We start from the raw sequence: 16,028 nt of genomic DNA, 5'->3' as shown, positions 1-16,028 counted from the left end.
CTTCTTGGCCAAGCCAGACGAGGTCACGCTGTGCAAAAGCAGCAGCCCTGGGATTCTAGGCGAAGGACGGCTGTGTCAGAGCCCTTGCACTGGACAGAAACAGTTCTGTTGCTCGAGGCGATGATTTACTGCTACATTTGTTGGCTACGGAACAGAAGAACTGCTTTGTGTGTGGTTGTGTAATATAATCATTTTTTGGTGGCTTGAGGTGCAAAATGTTTCATAAGAACGTAATAGCCCTGCTGGATCAGACCAAGGGTCCATCTAGAGCAGCACTCTGTTCACACAGTGGCCATCTAGCCATCGGCCAGGGATGAGCAAGCAGGACATGGTGCAACAGCACCCTCCCACCCATGTTCCCCAGCAACTGGTGCACACAGGCTTTCTCTGAGAATTCAGCTACATTCTAAATGTCGATCAGGATGTGAAACCGTAGTGTTTTACCTGGCAATTTCATTGCAGAGGCCAGATTTGAACGAGATATTTCCTGGCTATAACGGAGTCTTGGGCCTAATCTACACCAAGCAGGATATTGCACTATGATAGCTCTAGGTAAAAGTCAGGAGCCAAACTACTGCTTTATAGTGGTATTGAAGTGCACTGACAACGGTTGGGACCCATTAGCACATACCATATACCGCTTTCATACTGCTTTCATAGTGCTATGTCCTGCTTGGTGTAGATTAGGCCTTGGCTACAGTGAGACCAATATTCACCAGAAACATCTGTAAGTGTTTTGAGGGGAAGTTGGACACTTTTTGGCATGATTAGTGTGCTTAAGAATAAAGTACTGTGTGAAAGGCAGAACATAAGCAGAGTTTTCCTCACCATGATGACTAGGGTGACCACATTTTGGAAACCAAAGAGGAGGACAACATGGTCGCCCCCAAGGGGGGGTGTCCAGTACCAAGAGGGCGTGCCCACCCGAACATAGCCATGTTCACATGTCTGATTTTACAGCACACATTTAAGACAAATCTGTTCTACATAACATCTTAATGTTAAAATCACTGAAATAAAGAACAAGTGAGAGATTCAATGTATCTGAAATTAACTTCACTCACTCCTACTTTTGTAGGTTTTGCTGTACTTTGAAGCTTTTGCTATACTCTGTGTGTTACATTCTCCCCTTCCTTCAAATATCTTTTCTGACTATCTTCACTCATTGCAAGCTGCTGTTGTTGTTAACAGGGTTTGCTACTGGCCCCAGATCTGTTTCAAATTTGGTATGGATAAAGCTCTACCTAAAAGCTATCATGGTGTCAACTTTCAGCTCTTTATCTTTAAAAATGACAGTTTAAAAAATAATAATTTTAAAACTTCATTTTTTAAAAAAAATCCTAAAAAATCAATGGATGAACGGATCTGTTTCAAATTTGCTGTGGCTAAAGCTCTACCTAAATCCTATCATGGTACAAAGTTTCATCACTTTATCTTTAAAAATGACAATTTTAAAAATAATAATTTTAAAACCTCAATTTAAAAAAAAATCCTAAAAAATCAATGGATAAATGGATCTATTTCAAATTTGGTGTGGCTAAAGCTCTACCTAAATTCTATCATGGTACAAAGTTTCATCTCTAACTTTAAAAATGACGATTTTAAAAATAATAATTTTAAAACCTCAATTTTAAAAAAAATTCCTAAAAAGTCAATGGATGAATGGATCTGTTTCACATTTGGTGTGGCTAAAGCTCTACCTAAATCCTTTCATGGTGCAAAGTTTCATCTCTTTATCTTTAAAAATGACAATTTTAAAAATAATAATTTTAAAACCTCAATTGTTAAAAAATTCCTAAAAAATCAATGGATGAACAGATCTGTTTCAAATTTGGTATGACTAAAGCCCTTCCTAAGAGCTACCATTGTGCTGAGTTTCATGTCTATCTTAAAAAATGACGGAGTTATAAGCATTTTTGTTAATTCCCATTAGAGCTGCTCTTTGGAAAAAAATCCGGATTTCCCCTCCCGGATTTGCCGTCAAAACCCCGGACAAATCCGGGCAAATCTGGTCATATGGTCACCCTAATGATGACTTAATGCTGGGGGGAACTGTTATTTTCACAACTCTAACTAAAGCAATTGCGAAAAGCACAGAGCCTCTGTCTGTAAAACAGGCGTAGCCAGAAAGAGTGCTCTAGGCACAGCAGAATGATGAATGAAACCAAGCTAATGGGTGCCTGACATACTTGGAGAGAGCAATACCTTTATGATTAGCTCATTTGAAAAATACGATGTTGGGTTCTCTTCCCCCTGTGCCCTACTAAATGTGCAAGAAGGTTAAGCGGTATTCAACCTGTTCTGGAGGGGGTTGCACTCCCCCTAAAGGAGAGGGGTTCACTATTTGGGGATGCTCTTAGATCCATAATTGTCACTAGAGGCTCAGGTGGACTCAGATTGGAGAGCCATTCATCACCTTAGGCTGATACATCGACTATGACCCTACCTGGATAGAAACAGCCATGCAGCAGTTATTCACACTCCAGTAGCCTCTCCTTTGGATTACTGCAATGTGTTGTATGCACAGCTGCCTTTGAAAACAGTCCAGAAACTACAGTAGTCCAAACAAGGTTGGCTAGACTGCTAACTGGGACAGGTTGACGTAAACCTATTATGCCAGTTCTTTTCGATGTGCACTGGCTACCAGTCCATTTTGGGGACCAATTCAAAGTGCTGGTTTAATACTTCAAAGCCCTAAATGGCTTTGGGCCACATTACTTGAAGAAACATCCCATCCCATATTTACTTATCCAAATATTAAGATCATAGTTTAAGGCCCTCCTCCACATGTCCCCATCAAATGAAGTGAGACAGATGACTACAAGAGAGAGGCGCTTTTCAGTGGTGGTACCCCATTAGTTGAACGTTCTCCCATTTAGGATCACCTGGCGCCTACATTGTGATCTTTCCAGTGCCAAATGGAGAGAGAGGAAGCCATGATGGTATTACAGCCATACCGGAAGTGAAGTGGGCTACTGGCCATGAAGACATACATTGCAGACTCACATCAGCACATTACAACCTCAGATTTCCTAAATATGCAAATGTGTGTACACATTTTTTTGATTGGAGAACTCCATTGCGAAATTCAGAGAAGTGCAACTTCCAAAGATTAATTGAGTTCATGTAATGGTTAAAAAGTGAGAAATGATGTAAATTTGCATTAAACTGTGAACCAAAGAAATTTCTCCCCATCCCTATTCGTGCCATAATGAAGCATCATGGAAGTCCTGTCCTTCTATTCTGTATCCTAATATTGGTTTGTCACACTGTACGGATCTACACTGCTTGATAGCCATCATCATGTAGAACTCATTTACATGGAATGTTTTTCAGTATTTTCATCATGTGAGTCATTGTTCCTAAATCCTTCCTTTCAGCCAACATCAATTTTTCAAGAAGTGAAGAAAATTGGTTATAGCTTCATTCTAGTTCAGACACAGCTCCCATAATTTAAACATATGGTACCAAGTTGACACACATGGGGGACTTTGATTTTTATAGGAGGTTAGTTTCTGAAAGTTCTTCAAGCTCTCCTGAGAGAAGACGAAGTGCATATGGGGAGTGGAACTTGGGCTCTTTCTCACTCCACGAGCTAGCAAACGAATTCCAGGGCAGGGAATAATGGGTTATATCATTTGCAATCCCTCCCCCTAAGCACTGTGGTTGGAAGAGTAGCAAGGAGGAGACTGTGCCTATTGGTTAGCCACTGATGTCAATCTCAAAACTACCCCTCCCTCACCTCTCAGTGACAGTGTCTTCCTAATATGGAAATGTTCAGTTAGTTATACATCAACATGAAATGAGCCCTTACATTGCTTAAAACACCTTCAGTTACCTACAGATCCAATCGGGGCTCCAAATTATCTTCTAACCATACCACGGGTTTTTGGTGGTTTTTAAATCACCCCCTAACTGCTCTGTGATTTTGGAGGTCCATTGGAGGTCTGTCGGACCCCTGGATTTTCGGTGTGTAGCACACACCCCTAATACATAGCAATCATAACCATAACATAGTCTATAGTTAAAATGTTAGCCCTGATTATTAATGCAAGTTTTATTTTCAAGCGCATGGATTCAGAATTCCTATGAAGAGAAAGGGGGGGAATGTCCATCAGTTATATATCCATTATCCCAGCCTTCATAGATTTCTCTTGTAAACTCCATTAATTTATTCTTGTAAAGCATGACAGCTACATATGTTCTCCATTGATTACAAACCAGTTCCTGGAGGAGTCTTTGACAGATGAAGGTTAGCTTACTCTTAAAATAAGACAAAACCCATAGCGATTTTGTTTAGTTTCTAAAACAAAGCATTGAAGCACACATACACACACACACACACACAGAGAGAGAGAGAGAGAGAGAGAGAGAGAGAGAGAGAAAGTTTAATATAGGAGGAGAACATGATTTGGGGCAGAAAGGGGGGGCTTTTCTAGTGCTAGGATTTAGTCCTGCAACTGAAAGTATGCAAAATTTCACAGATGACTTTTGTATACCCCCCCTTTTTGACTTTCTGAGCCATAACTCAGCAGCTGCTAGTAACTCAGCCTTAAGAGAGACATTTCAATCTTTTAGAAAGAGTTGGGGGACTGTACACAAGCCAGGAAACTGTTAACTAATTGGTAGTTGGGGGAAGGAGATATGGGTTAGAGGTAGGGGTGTGGCCTTCTGAAGACCCCCAGAGGGCCACAGTGGGCCTGCAGTCAGAAGATCTGCACCCCTGTCTTACGGGAATCTTATTTTGGGGAGCCCATCCCTTGCTTACCCCCTACTAATGCATCTGGCCTATTGCCTTCCACTGGGACAAAGGAACAAATAATACCCACTCGCGGTTACCATTATATTATACTTACAGACTACAACTCTGATGCTGCAGGGCCAATCATGCAGGGTTAAAAATCCTTCCCAGTCCTGCCCACCGATGGCTGACAGATGTCCATAGCCATGAGAACAGACAGTTGCAAGGGTGCGAGAGGTGGGGACGCTGGTGATGAGAATGCCTGAGCCTGGTTGTGATCCTCAATTTATGGTCCAGATCCTTCAGATCTGCTGTGCCTGATTAGCTCCCATGGTGAGCCCCAGATCCAGCCAAGTGCTGAGTGGTGCCATGAACTGAGACACTCCTACTGCAGCATGCATGCCACCACCAATGGAGGCTCTATCCAACATTAGTCCTGCTTAGATTCTAGGTCCATTGAGATGAATGGGACTTACGTTAGTCATGACTCTTATCAATAAAGAAAACATTGTGAATATGCCATTAAATCTCCAGTTATCTCTCCTTCACATGGGTTCAAAAACACATGGTGCTACACCAGGAACTTCTCAGCACTTGGTGAAGTGGGCAATGACCAACAATATGGGTGCTGGACATCTAAGAAAAGTCTAATCTGCTAACTCAAACCAGAGATGGGCCCTTTTAGGTTTGACATCATGTAATTGGGAAGAGATGTCCCAAGTATAAAACACATGTACTTCCTGTCAGTTGTGAATGACACACGTCTATGTGAATTGCTGCTTTTCTTGTCAAAGTGCTAAGAACAAGGAGGTTGTGATGATCTGTGAAATCGTTGTCAAAAAGTCATACTCTGAAAAGTGCTGTAAATGTTTATGTATCTTCCTCTCCTTCTCTCTCTCTCTCTCTCTCTGTGAGTGTGTGTGTGTGTGTATCTGTCTGTCTCCTATACCTTTCCCCAAAATTTGTCACACTAGTTTGTATACAAAGAAAAATCCAGGGCAGGTGTATTTATGGGGTTGCCTTAGCTCCCAATGGGCCAAGTTGAGTGCAGGCAAAACCTTCCTTTTCCTCCAGATGCTGGGATCAGAGACTGGTTCCCTTAATGCATGCCTTTTCCCCCCACTGTGCCTGTGAAGGGATGACTGCCATTAATTTCTATGGGGAAATATATGTCTCTCTCCTTTTGCTTGGCCTGAGATACTTCAATATGAATAAATACAGAATTACATTTTTTATTTTCACAAGCTGATGTGAAACTTGAGAAAATTACCCTCTTATGCTGGGTCTCCAATGTGGTTCTTTAGATATCCGTGTACTGACAGTGTATTCTGTTGCCATCCTCAAGGCTCCTTACCCCTTCCAATTTTTAATATTATTTTTTTAAAAAAATATGTTTTAATCCAAAGCTGAACTGCAAGGCTGGCATGCTGCAAAGTGAAATGCTGTCCTTCAGCCCCAACTGTATTCATGTTCCAAAGAGTAGACCTCAACTCATCCTTGCATTTAGATTCATGGGCAAGTTACCTTTGTTTTAGTCTCCCCAGTTGCCTTTCCTTCTGGGAAATGAGTGTTTTGTGACCGGCCATGCCCACCACGTCAACCATTCTGTGAATGGGCAAGACCCACACACACACCAGTGGTAGCCATTTTTGTGTCCCTTGACTCAAAAGGACAGAGGACCTCTGCTGACCCATGTACTTATAAAGTAAAGGTCAGTGATGCAGTCCAGGAAGGATGGCCCCTCCAGATATTGTTTGAATGCATCTCTCAGGATCCATTGCATTTGTGCTGGCTGGGGGCAGATGGGAAGCCTGACAACATCTGGAGGGCCACAAGTTGCCCACCCCCGCAGGATGGAAAGGTGGATTTCAGTCAGGCCTGTGCTACCTCTCATCATTTGGTTTTAGTTACCAAGGGCCTTGCTAGACGAGGCCTTAGCGCACCTTGAGACCCGGTTTCCCTGCTGTGTGTCCACATGACGCACAGGGGAAGCTGGGCCCAGGCCGCACTGAGGCCTCCTCCAACGCGCCATAAGCAAAGTCGCTTATGGCGCGCCTTTTTCGCAGCCCCGGCCTCAGGCCTGAGCTGCAAAACATCTAGGAAGGTCCGTGGCTTTTTGTGGCTACTCGCTTACTCGCGAGTAGCCGCGAACCTGGCACAGCGCTCATACGAGCGCTGTGCCCATCGGCCCGGGGGGGGGGGGAGAAGACAGGGGCAGTGGGAAGGATGGCAAGGGGGGATGGCAAGGGGGGAGGGCGGGTGAGAGAGCGCCGCGCGCCGCCGCCCGAGCAAGCAGGCGAGCGGCGCTTGCCCGGGCAATGCCACCCCATGCCAGGCCTTGCCCGGGCAAGCGCCGCTCGCCTGCTTGCTCGGGCGGTGGCGCGCGGCACTCTCTCACCTGCTCTCCCCCCTTGCCATCCCCTCTTGCCATCCTCCCCCCCCATTTTTTAAAAAAGGACTTACCAGTCCGCAGTCTTCGGGCCGCACGTGGCCCCTTTAAACTAAAAAAATAAAAAATGGCGGACGCTGCAGGGATCCGACGTCCCTGCGCGTCTGGCGTCTGGAAGCTGAGGCGGCGCGCGCTAACGTCAGTGCGCTGCCGCCCCACCTCCCTGCCGGGATAAGCCGGCTGGTCTAGCAAAGCCCCAAGTTTTCAGGTTGTTTTGGGAGGGCTGTAAAATAAAGGGCCTTCAGCATGCTCGTGATCAGTGATTCAGACAACAAACCAGGCCTTCCTCTGAAGCACCTCAGAATCCCAGGCCTTTTGTTGACTGCTCAGTTTGGGGCTGAGGCAGAAGCCAAATGAGACAAGCAGCTGTCAGCCTGCCTCGCCTCTAATTTTGCCTCTGGAAATAGCACTTAAACCCGAGCTCCAGCTGGCACAAGTGACTGAGCCATGAAACTTACAGGCGTAGATTTTATAGGAAGACGCTCGCTCACTCTAATTGTTTGTCTGTTCCCTAAAATTTACAGCAGACGAAGCAGTGATAAAACACTAGCTGGGTTTAGCTCAGCAAGAGTGGCTTCATACTATCTTCTTGGTTCCTTTATTTATTTTTGTAACGTTAGCTTAATGTTTTGCTCAGTGACTTAATGCTGGTTTGTTCTGTTCTTACTTTTATTGGGACTAATGAATTTTCCTGCGGTTATTAATCAGATTTGTAGCTGGGTGCTGCCTATCGCTGCACAGACGTCATTCTTGAGAGTTAAGAGCTATAAGGAAAGAGAGAGAGTTAAAAGCTGTAAGGAAGGAGTTGGTCTTTGAAGGCTACTAACGGATTGGGGAAATGGCCTGGTTGAATTTCATGGTGCTGCATTTCTGTTCTTTGATGATCTCCCTTTTTTGAGAGGCAGGAGATTTAGGAACAGGACAATCAGCGAGGTTAGAACTCGTAGAGGTTTTCTGATTTTCACCTTTTTAAGCTTGATTCGTCTACAGTAGTTCCCATTTCAGAGCACCATTCTTTTCTCTCATGAACCAAAACAATTTCCCTTTTTTACATTTTTTAAACTGCATTGAGGGGTGGGAAACCAGAGACGGGGATGGGGGAAAACCGGAGCCAGGAAGATGGAGGGATTGGGGATCGCAGGGGATGGGAGATCGCAGGTGGGCAGGCAGGGGATCGGAGATTGGGGGGGGAATTGGGGGGAGCGGGGAACCCTTTTTTTTAAAAAAAGCCTACCTTTAGTGTCAGTGCGCTCCTGTCCACATGGCCCCTTTAAGATGTAAAAAAATGGCTGACGCGACGGGGCTTTCCTTTACCCCGTCGCATCGACGTGTGGATAGAAGCGACAGCCTGCGCTACTTCTAGCGCGGGCTGGCCCCTCCACATGCCCGGATCTTAAGGTAGGTCTAGCAAGGCCCATAATAGAAATATTGCCCTGCCAGCCCAAAACCTCTCTGAAACTTTCTCAGCAAAGGTCTAAATTCAAGCTGTTCATTTTCCATCCCTTGGCACACAGTCCATGCTCCAACTGGGCAAACCAAGTTCATAGTTCCTCCTGACTGTGTGGGTGTTGATCTTGCTTGGTTAAGCTGCCACACAGATTGTCCATTAATTAGAATGTGGTGCTATTGATCAAACCATGCCTCACTTTTTTCTTTTAGAAATTCATACAGCAAAATGTCTTTAAAAAGATCAAACGTATAATACAAATAGCAGCATGGATGAACAATATGTTATAAATGTTGTGGAATACGAACCAATTGAGCCCAAATAAAAAAGCTTCCGGATGCAGGTTTTCGGAAAAGGTTTTATTTCCACCATTAGGTACCAAAAATCCCTTGCGCAACGGAGTTCTCTCCCGCAGCTCAAAATGAGTGGGCGAGACCATGAACAAAGGTTGACCTTTTTTTATATACAGAAGGCAAAACATCTTACATCTATGATTGGCTATTAGCCCACATCGTCATCCTTAGTGTCATCGGGCATGCTCAGATAGGGAGAGACCCCACTGATCTTGCAAACCTCCATTATCACATGATTCCCTTAGCAATGAATCCTGGGACCTTCCTGTCACGTATTCCATTGTCTTTAATTAATCCCTGTCCAGCACTCCCTCCCTGGTTCCCCACCCTTCGCAATGTCCCCTGGGACATTCCTGTCCCACCTTGCCTACATGGCAAAAACTTTCCCACTTCACCTTCCTTCCATCCAATCAGTATTCACTGTCCCTTCCCAAATTCCCACCGGAGCATGTGGGAAGGAAAGTGAAGAAGAAGCCCCCAGCCCTCAAGATGGCACCTGACATTCCTTTTGATGGGCAAGCTCCCCACCTCTTATTTCGGGAAAGGGAATTTTGGGAAAGGGAAATGAGGGGTCTTGGAAGAAGGAGGGGAGAGAAGAGATGGGCAAAGGGAGTAGTGGGAAATCAGTTATTTTTCCATAACAAATACAAAACAATCATTCCGACAGCAATCTTTATTAACAACTCTTTTCAGAGGACTGGGTTGTGAGCTAGGGACAGCACCAGAAAACAAATTGTAGGAAGCAGGCAATCGTCCTGTAGAGTTTCTATTTTTAAGAATTTTGTAGATAGTTCCATTTTTAAGAATTTTGTAGAGACCAACCCAATAGCATAACAGGAAATCAATGCCCATAATTACATTCTTAAATAGGGTATTTGGGAATTGCAGGATGATGTAGGAGATGATGCAATTCTTGGGATCTAACTTGTAAGTAATTTGGGAAAATTATAGATTTTATTATAATGTGAAATATTATTATTATTTAGTTTTTATTGCATTTGTATAATGCCACATAGCAGAAGCTCTCTGGGCGGTTCACATAAGATCTCTGGGTGGTTTACATAAGACCTCTGTAGTTATTTATAAATATTACAAATAACTAATAATTAGCTAAATAAATAAATAAATAAATAAATAAATAAATAATCTTCTTCCTATCTTGAACTTGCTGAATTTCCTGCAACTACATTTCCGTGTTACTCCACAAAAGGATATTTATTGGAATACCCACTGAGGAAGAAACACCTCAGGATGTCAGGAAAAACTTCCTAACTGTAAGAGCAGTATGAAAATGGAACCAATTACCTAGGGAAGTGGTGGGTTCTCCCACACTAGAGGCATTCAAGAGGCAGCTGGGCAACCATCTGTCAGGGATGCTTTAAGGTAGATTCCTGCACTGAGCAGGGGGTTGTACTCAGTGGCCTTGTAGGCCCCTTCCAACTCTACTATTCTATGATTCTATGGTGATGTTCCCCAGTTGTGGTTGTTTTTTTTTTAAAAAAATGGATTCTGTAAAGTCAGTTAAGTGCCAGGTTTTGAGCCTTCCTGTCATGTTTGTATTCAAAGAAGGAAGCTGATCTCCAAGTAAATTGGCTTTATTAAGCAAATTAATCAGTCTAACAGCAATTCACGTTATAAACCTGGGGCCTTCCTAGACGAGGCCTTAGCGCGCCTTCTGTCCCGGCTTCCCTGCTGTGCGTCCAGATGACGCACAGGGGAATCCGGAGACAGGCCGCGCTGAGGCCTTCTCCAACGCGCCATAAGCGAATTCGCTTATGGCGCGCCTTTTCCCCAGCTCCGGCCTGAGGCCGGAGCTGGGGAAGGTCTAGGGACTTCCGTGGCTTTTTGCGGCTAATCGCTTACTCACGAGTAGCCACAAAAAGCCGCGGACTGGCCACAGCGCTGAGCGCTGTGCCCATCGGCTGGGAAGATCCCGGGAGGGAAAAGGAGGGGAGACGACACAGGACACACACACACACACACACACACGGAGGGAAAAGGAGGGGAGATGACACAGGACACACACACACACACACACACACACGGAGGGAAAAGGAGGGGAGATGACACAGGACAGACACACACACACGCACACGGAGGGAAAAGGAGGGGAGATGACACAGGACAGACACACACACACGCACGGAGGGAAAAGGAGGGGAGACGACACAGGACACACACACACGGAGGGAAAAGGAGGGGAGATGACACAGGACAGACACACACACACGCACGGAGGGAAAAGGAGGGGAGACGACACAGGACACACACACGCACGGAGGGAAAAGGAGGGGAGACGACACACGGGACATGGAGGGAGAGAAAGATCAGGAAGGGATCAGGAGCGGATGGGGGGGGGGTTTAACTAATAAAAAACCCTTACCTTCTCCGCAGTCTTCGGGCGCACGTGGCCCCTTTAAACTTTTTAAAAAATGGCCGGCGCTGCAGGGCTTCCGTCGTCCCTGCGCGTTGTGCGTCTAGGAGGCTGGGCGGCGCGCGTTAAAGTTTGCACGCCGTCGCCCCGCCTCCCTGCCGGCTTATCCCGGCAGGTCTAGCAAGGCCCCTGGTCACTTTATGACAACCATGCTAGAATCCCTGGTTAAACTGCCACTACACTAATTAGCTTATCGAAAGATCCCTTTGAGGGATGCATATTAACAGTAGGAGAGAAAGTGGTTGAAAATCTGACACATGGCTGCAGCACAGAACCTGAAAGGCTTTCTCAGGTCTACACTCAGGGAGAGTCTTCACCTAGAGACCTCTTGTGATGGGCCAACTTTGTAGATTACCTTAGGCCATAGCTAGCCCTAAGGTTTATCCCTGGATCGTCCAGGGGTCAAACCTGTTCATTGGTGACACACAGGGGATCCAGTGCTCAGGCAGGGGCGAACCCTGGATGATCCCAGGATAAACCTTAGGTCTAGCTGTGGCCTTACTCTTGCTCCTATGGCCTGATCTCTGGTCTGTCATGCTCATCTCCTTCCCCTTGGTGAACTGCTGTGTTGCCACAGTATAAAATATTACATTGTCTGCACCTGGGAAGATTCTTCTCCATCTCGTTCTCCCTTAGTCTCGAGTTCCTCCCCCACCCCTTTGCACTAATCTTCATCTGACTCTGAAGACACAGCTAGACCTAAGGTTTATCCTGGGATCATCCAGGGTTCGCTCCTGCCTGAGCACTGGACCCCCCGTGTGTCACCTAGATGAACAGGTTTGACCCCTGGACGATCCAGGAATAAACCTTAGGTCTAGCTATGGCTTTTGTCCTCTTCCTTGGCCTCTCAGAGAGTCTGGGCCCAATCCTTACCGTAAGTGTGGAGGTCCACTAAAACATGCAGTGCTCTGTCTGAGCAGCATGCAAAGAGTATAGCTAGACCTTTGGAAAGGTATGAATATATGAAGTTACCTTGGAGTAAGTCAACCCATTGATCCATCTAGCCCAGTAACTCCTACCCTGCATAGGAGTGGTTCTGCAGTGTTTCAGACAGAGGTATTTCTCAGCACCTGATATCTTTTTAGATGGGGACGCCAAAGGCTGATCTTCTGCATGCAGAGCACGGACTCTACCATGGAGATACAGTCCCTACCCCCCCCCCCCCCAGGGAGATGACAGAATGGCTGTCATTAAAAAGCTGGAAGGAAACAATGGACTAGTTATTCCTAGTCTCCAAGCACAAAGTCCTCCAGTATTGATTGGTCTCAGCTAATAACCCAACCAAGAACACTGGCAGGTCTTCCAGTTAATTAAAGGCCATAAGACCTTGGGCTGAAACTTGCAAGATTTGGAGTGCACTATATTAGATGCCCCCAATGTTTCCATTGGGGGTGACCTCACCTCTGCTTCTCTCGATGTCTAGCCTTCTGTTTCTCGTCACCCTTCATTTCCTCAAACCAATTGCAATGCTGGCTCTTTCAAAGGCCAACTGCAAGGAGAAGAAACTTGTGTCCCTTAGCTCAGCACTTATTAGTGAGGGAGTAGCCTTGCTTGTCTTGGCATCAGCAGTCCTGGTGCCCGTTGGACAGAAAGGGAATATGTTACATGTAGGTGGAATTTTTGCAAAGCTGAATTCTTGCCATCAGTGTCTCAGGGGGTGTCATTTTTAGGCGTGTCACTGGGTGACACATTTGTACACTCATTAAAATGTCATATAGTTCGGAAACTGGAGTCGTTATATAGTGTGTAACTGTTACGAAGAATCCTGGCATCTGCAGCAAGAGTCAAGCTACAACACTTATATAGGGTAAGGGCCATTTTCTTGGCCTCTGAAGTAACCTTGTTTGCTTACTCTCCTTTCAGGACACTGAGTACCCATCCTAAGGTTGCCCTCAGGGAGCTGGTGTAATTTAATGGCAAACAGGATAAGCTGGGGAGGTGCTGGTTCAATTTTACATGAGCCATAAACACACTAGTCAGTCTGAATGAAATTCTCCTCGCTCCTAACCTTTGCCCTCCACCAGCGATGTGAAAATAAGAGATTCCCAGGGACCATAGGGTTTTTTTGAGTCCCTCTTCCGAGGTCAGAGACAGTCCAGATGGATGTGGGATATTCTGATGAGCCGGGAGGGGAGCAGCCCAGAGAGCCCGGGATACAAGTTATCCTGAGCCTCTTCCAGTCTCCTTCCCTCCTCCTCTGAAGCACCCTCACTAGATGGACTAAAAAGCTTCTCTAGCAAAATCTGTGTTACACGAGGAGGCCAGGACACATCAGGGGGTGGGAAACCGGAGCCAGGGGGGATGGGAGGAAACTGGAGCCAGGGGGAAGGGGGGATCAGAGATCGCGGCCGGGTGGGGGATCGGAGGTCGTGGCCGGGCAGGCAGGGGGATCAGAGATCATGGGGGGGGGGGATTGGGGGGAGCAGGGAACCCTTTTTTTTAAAAAAAGCCTACCTTTAGCGTTGGTGCGCTCCTACGCAAAAATGAATAAAAGGTGGAAGAAGAAGTAGAACGAGAAGGAAGAGGAGGCAAGAGAATGTGAATTACAGGTGAATTATGTGGCAAGGCTGTTGCCTTATTGAAATAAGGAGAAACACGGGCTTTTGGAGGTGAGAGAAGAGGCCCTGCAGTTGCCATGGAAACCCTCCAGGCCTTCCTCTGCCTCTCCCCTCCCACCTCTCTTAGAAAAAGAAAAAAAAATGGCAGTAATGTCCATTGGAATGTATAGTAATCGCCCCCCCCAAATGCTCCTGATCTCCTCGTCCTCCTATCTTTGAACAACCCCCACAACACCTGCTGCCTCTTTTCCAGCCTGGTCTTGGAAGGTTCTCCTTCTGCAGAGTCATGAGTGCATCACCCACATCATCTGCTGGTACAGCAACTTAAAATGTCCAAATCTTCTCAGTTCTCCCAAAGGGTGGGGTTTTCTTATTGTCGAGAATTACAATTTGCAGTATGTTTTGCCATCAGACTACTAACGTCCATGGCAACAAAGGCTTCACACTTGTTGATTCAGAACATATATATTTTTCGGTTAAAATTACTGAACAGTTATATCGAAAGGGGAATTTCAGCAGGTGCCCTTTGTATATATGGAGAACCTGGTGAAATTTCCTCTTCATCACAGCAGTTAAAGCTGCAGGAGCTATACTAGAGTGACCAGATTTAAAAGAGGGCAGGGCACCTGCAGCTTTAACTGTTGTGATGAAGAGGAAATTTCACCAGGTTCTCCATATATACAAATGACACCTGCTGAAATTCCCTTTTCAATACCACTGTTAAAGATACAGGAGCCCTGTCCTCCTTTTCATATGGTCACCCTATGTTAAATTCATTATTTATCTAGTAATACAATGGTTGCAATGATCTGTGGATTGAGCAATAAACATATTGACTGATAGTAATACAATGTCAAAACTTCTTACTTACACTGTCATTAGAAGTCACACCTGGTTGCACAAATTATGGGTTGGCATCACTTTGCTAGGAGCCAGTTGCACCATTACTAGATACTGTATGTTATTGAGGCACTATTGGTACCATTGCCAGATATGTCATATGTAAAATGGTAGAGTGAGGCCACAGCAGAAGGCGAAAGACGAGTGTACTATCTTACAGTAATTCCATCATGGATATTTGCTTTCTCCCAATCTAATCAAAGCTACTTTAAATGTGTAACTTTTGCTCTGCCTTGCCCACAGTTTGTTAGTAAAGAATGCAAGGCTCAATCAGAGAAAGGAAAGTTCCATTTCAAGGAGGTCTAAACAACCATTCAATTTTTAACTAAACCTCTCTTGTTGTTTTCTTTCCTTTTCAGATGTGCTGTGTCCCAGTGTCCATGTAGAAGGAGACAGGTTCAAACACACCAATGGAGAAACTGATGATATTCCAGGTATTGAGATACTGTTTGTAAAATGTTTCTACAATGTGTAGGGGTTCCTTTAAGTAAAAGCAGGGTTCCTCTTTATAGTACGGTTTGTAACAAGATGGAAACTTTTTTGTAACATTTTTTCTTTTTTTGGCTTTCTTTCAGTTTCTCATATTTTTCACTGGAGGAGGATTCTCCAAGTTTTATTGTTAGGTGTTATTGACTTACTTTGCTTTAGATGAAATCTGGTGAGAAAGGCAGGCATCTGAAGAACCATCTTCCCCACCAAAGTGCCAAGAAAAAATCATAGACTTTTCATTAAAAATATAAATCTGTTCTGATTCCCTGCCAAAAAGTATTCCCCCCTCTTAATCAGCCAAGAGCATCCCCACTTGTACACTAATTTTCTGCTCTTCCCCGCCTCTATATCTTTCACTTGCCCCAGGCAGTTGGTCAATATTCAATACTTCCAATTAAGAGATGAAAAACAATGCAATGCACCTGACCAAATGCATGGGAGAGGACACCCTTTCACTGCACTTTGCTTCTTTCGATATGAAGTGGAAAAAAAGCTAACAATAATTCTTGAGCAGGTTGACATTTATGATGGTTTTTCAATAACAGAAACTTTATGATCTCTTCCCTTTGTGCCTGTCTTGGATAACAATTGCTGTGTGAAATTATGGCTTATCTTCATTGTTATAGTAGTAACTAATGCTACAAATTATGTTTTCAT

General features: G+C 45.0%; 1 protein-coding gene across 1 annotated transcript in view; it reads left to right on the top strand.

Moving 5' to 3' along the window:
- COL22A1 (collagen type XXII alpha 1 chain) overlaps nucleotides 1-16,028 on the top strand; it is a 250,200-nt gene that overhangs the window by 69,968 nt on the left and 164,204 nt on the right. Inside the window, exon 4 of the mRNA XM_063131168.1 lies at nucleotides 15,242-15,316. Coding sequence (XP_062987238.1) covers nucleotides 15,242-15,316 — 75 coding nt within the window. The remainder of the gene's footprint in view (nucleotides 1-15,241; nucleotides 15,317-16,028) is intronic.

Source organism: Elgaria multicarinata, chromosome 7, assembly GCF_023053635.1.
Source record: "Elgaria multicarinata webbii isolate HBS135686 ecotype San Diego chromosome 7, rElgMul1.1.pri, whole genome shotgun sequence".
Taxonomy (NCBI): domain Eukaryota; kingdom Metazoa; phylum Chordata; class Lepidosauria; order Squamata; family Anguidae; genus Elgaria; species Elgaria multicarinata.
The sequence above is the reverse complement of the archived record's forward strand: the minus strand, read 5'-3'. Positions and strand labels throughout refer to the sequence as shown.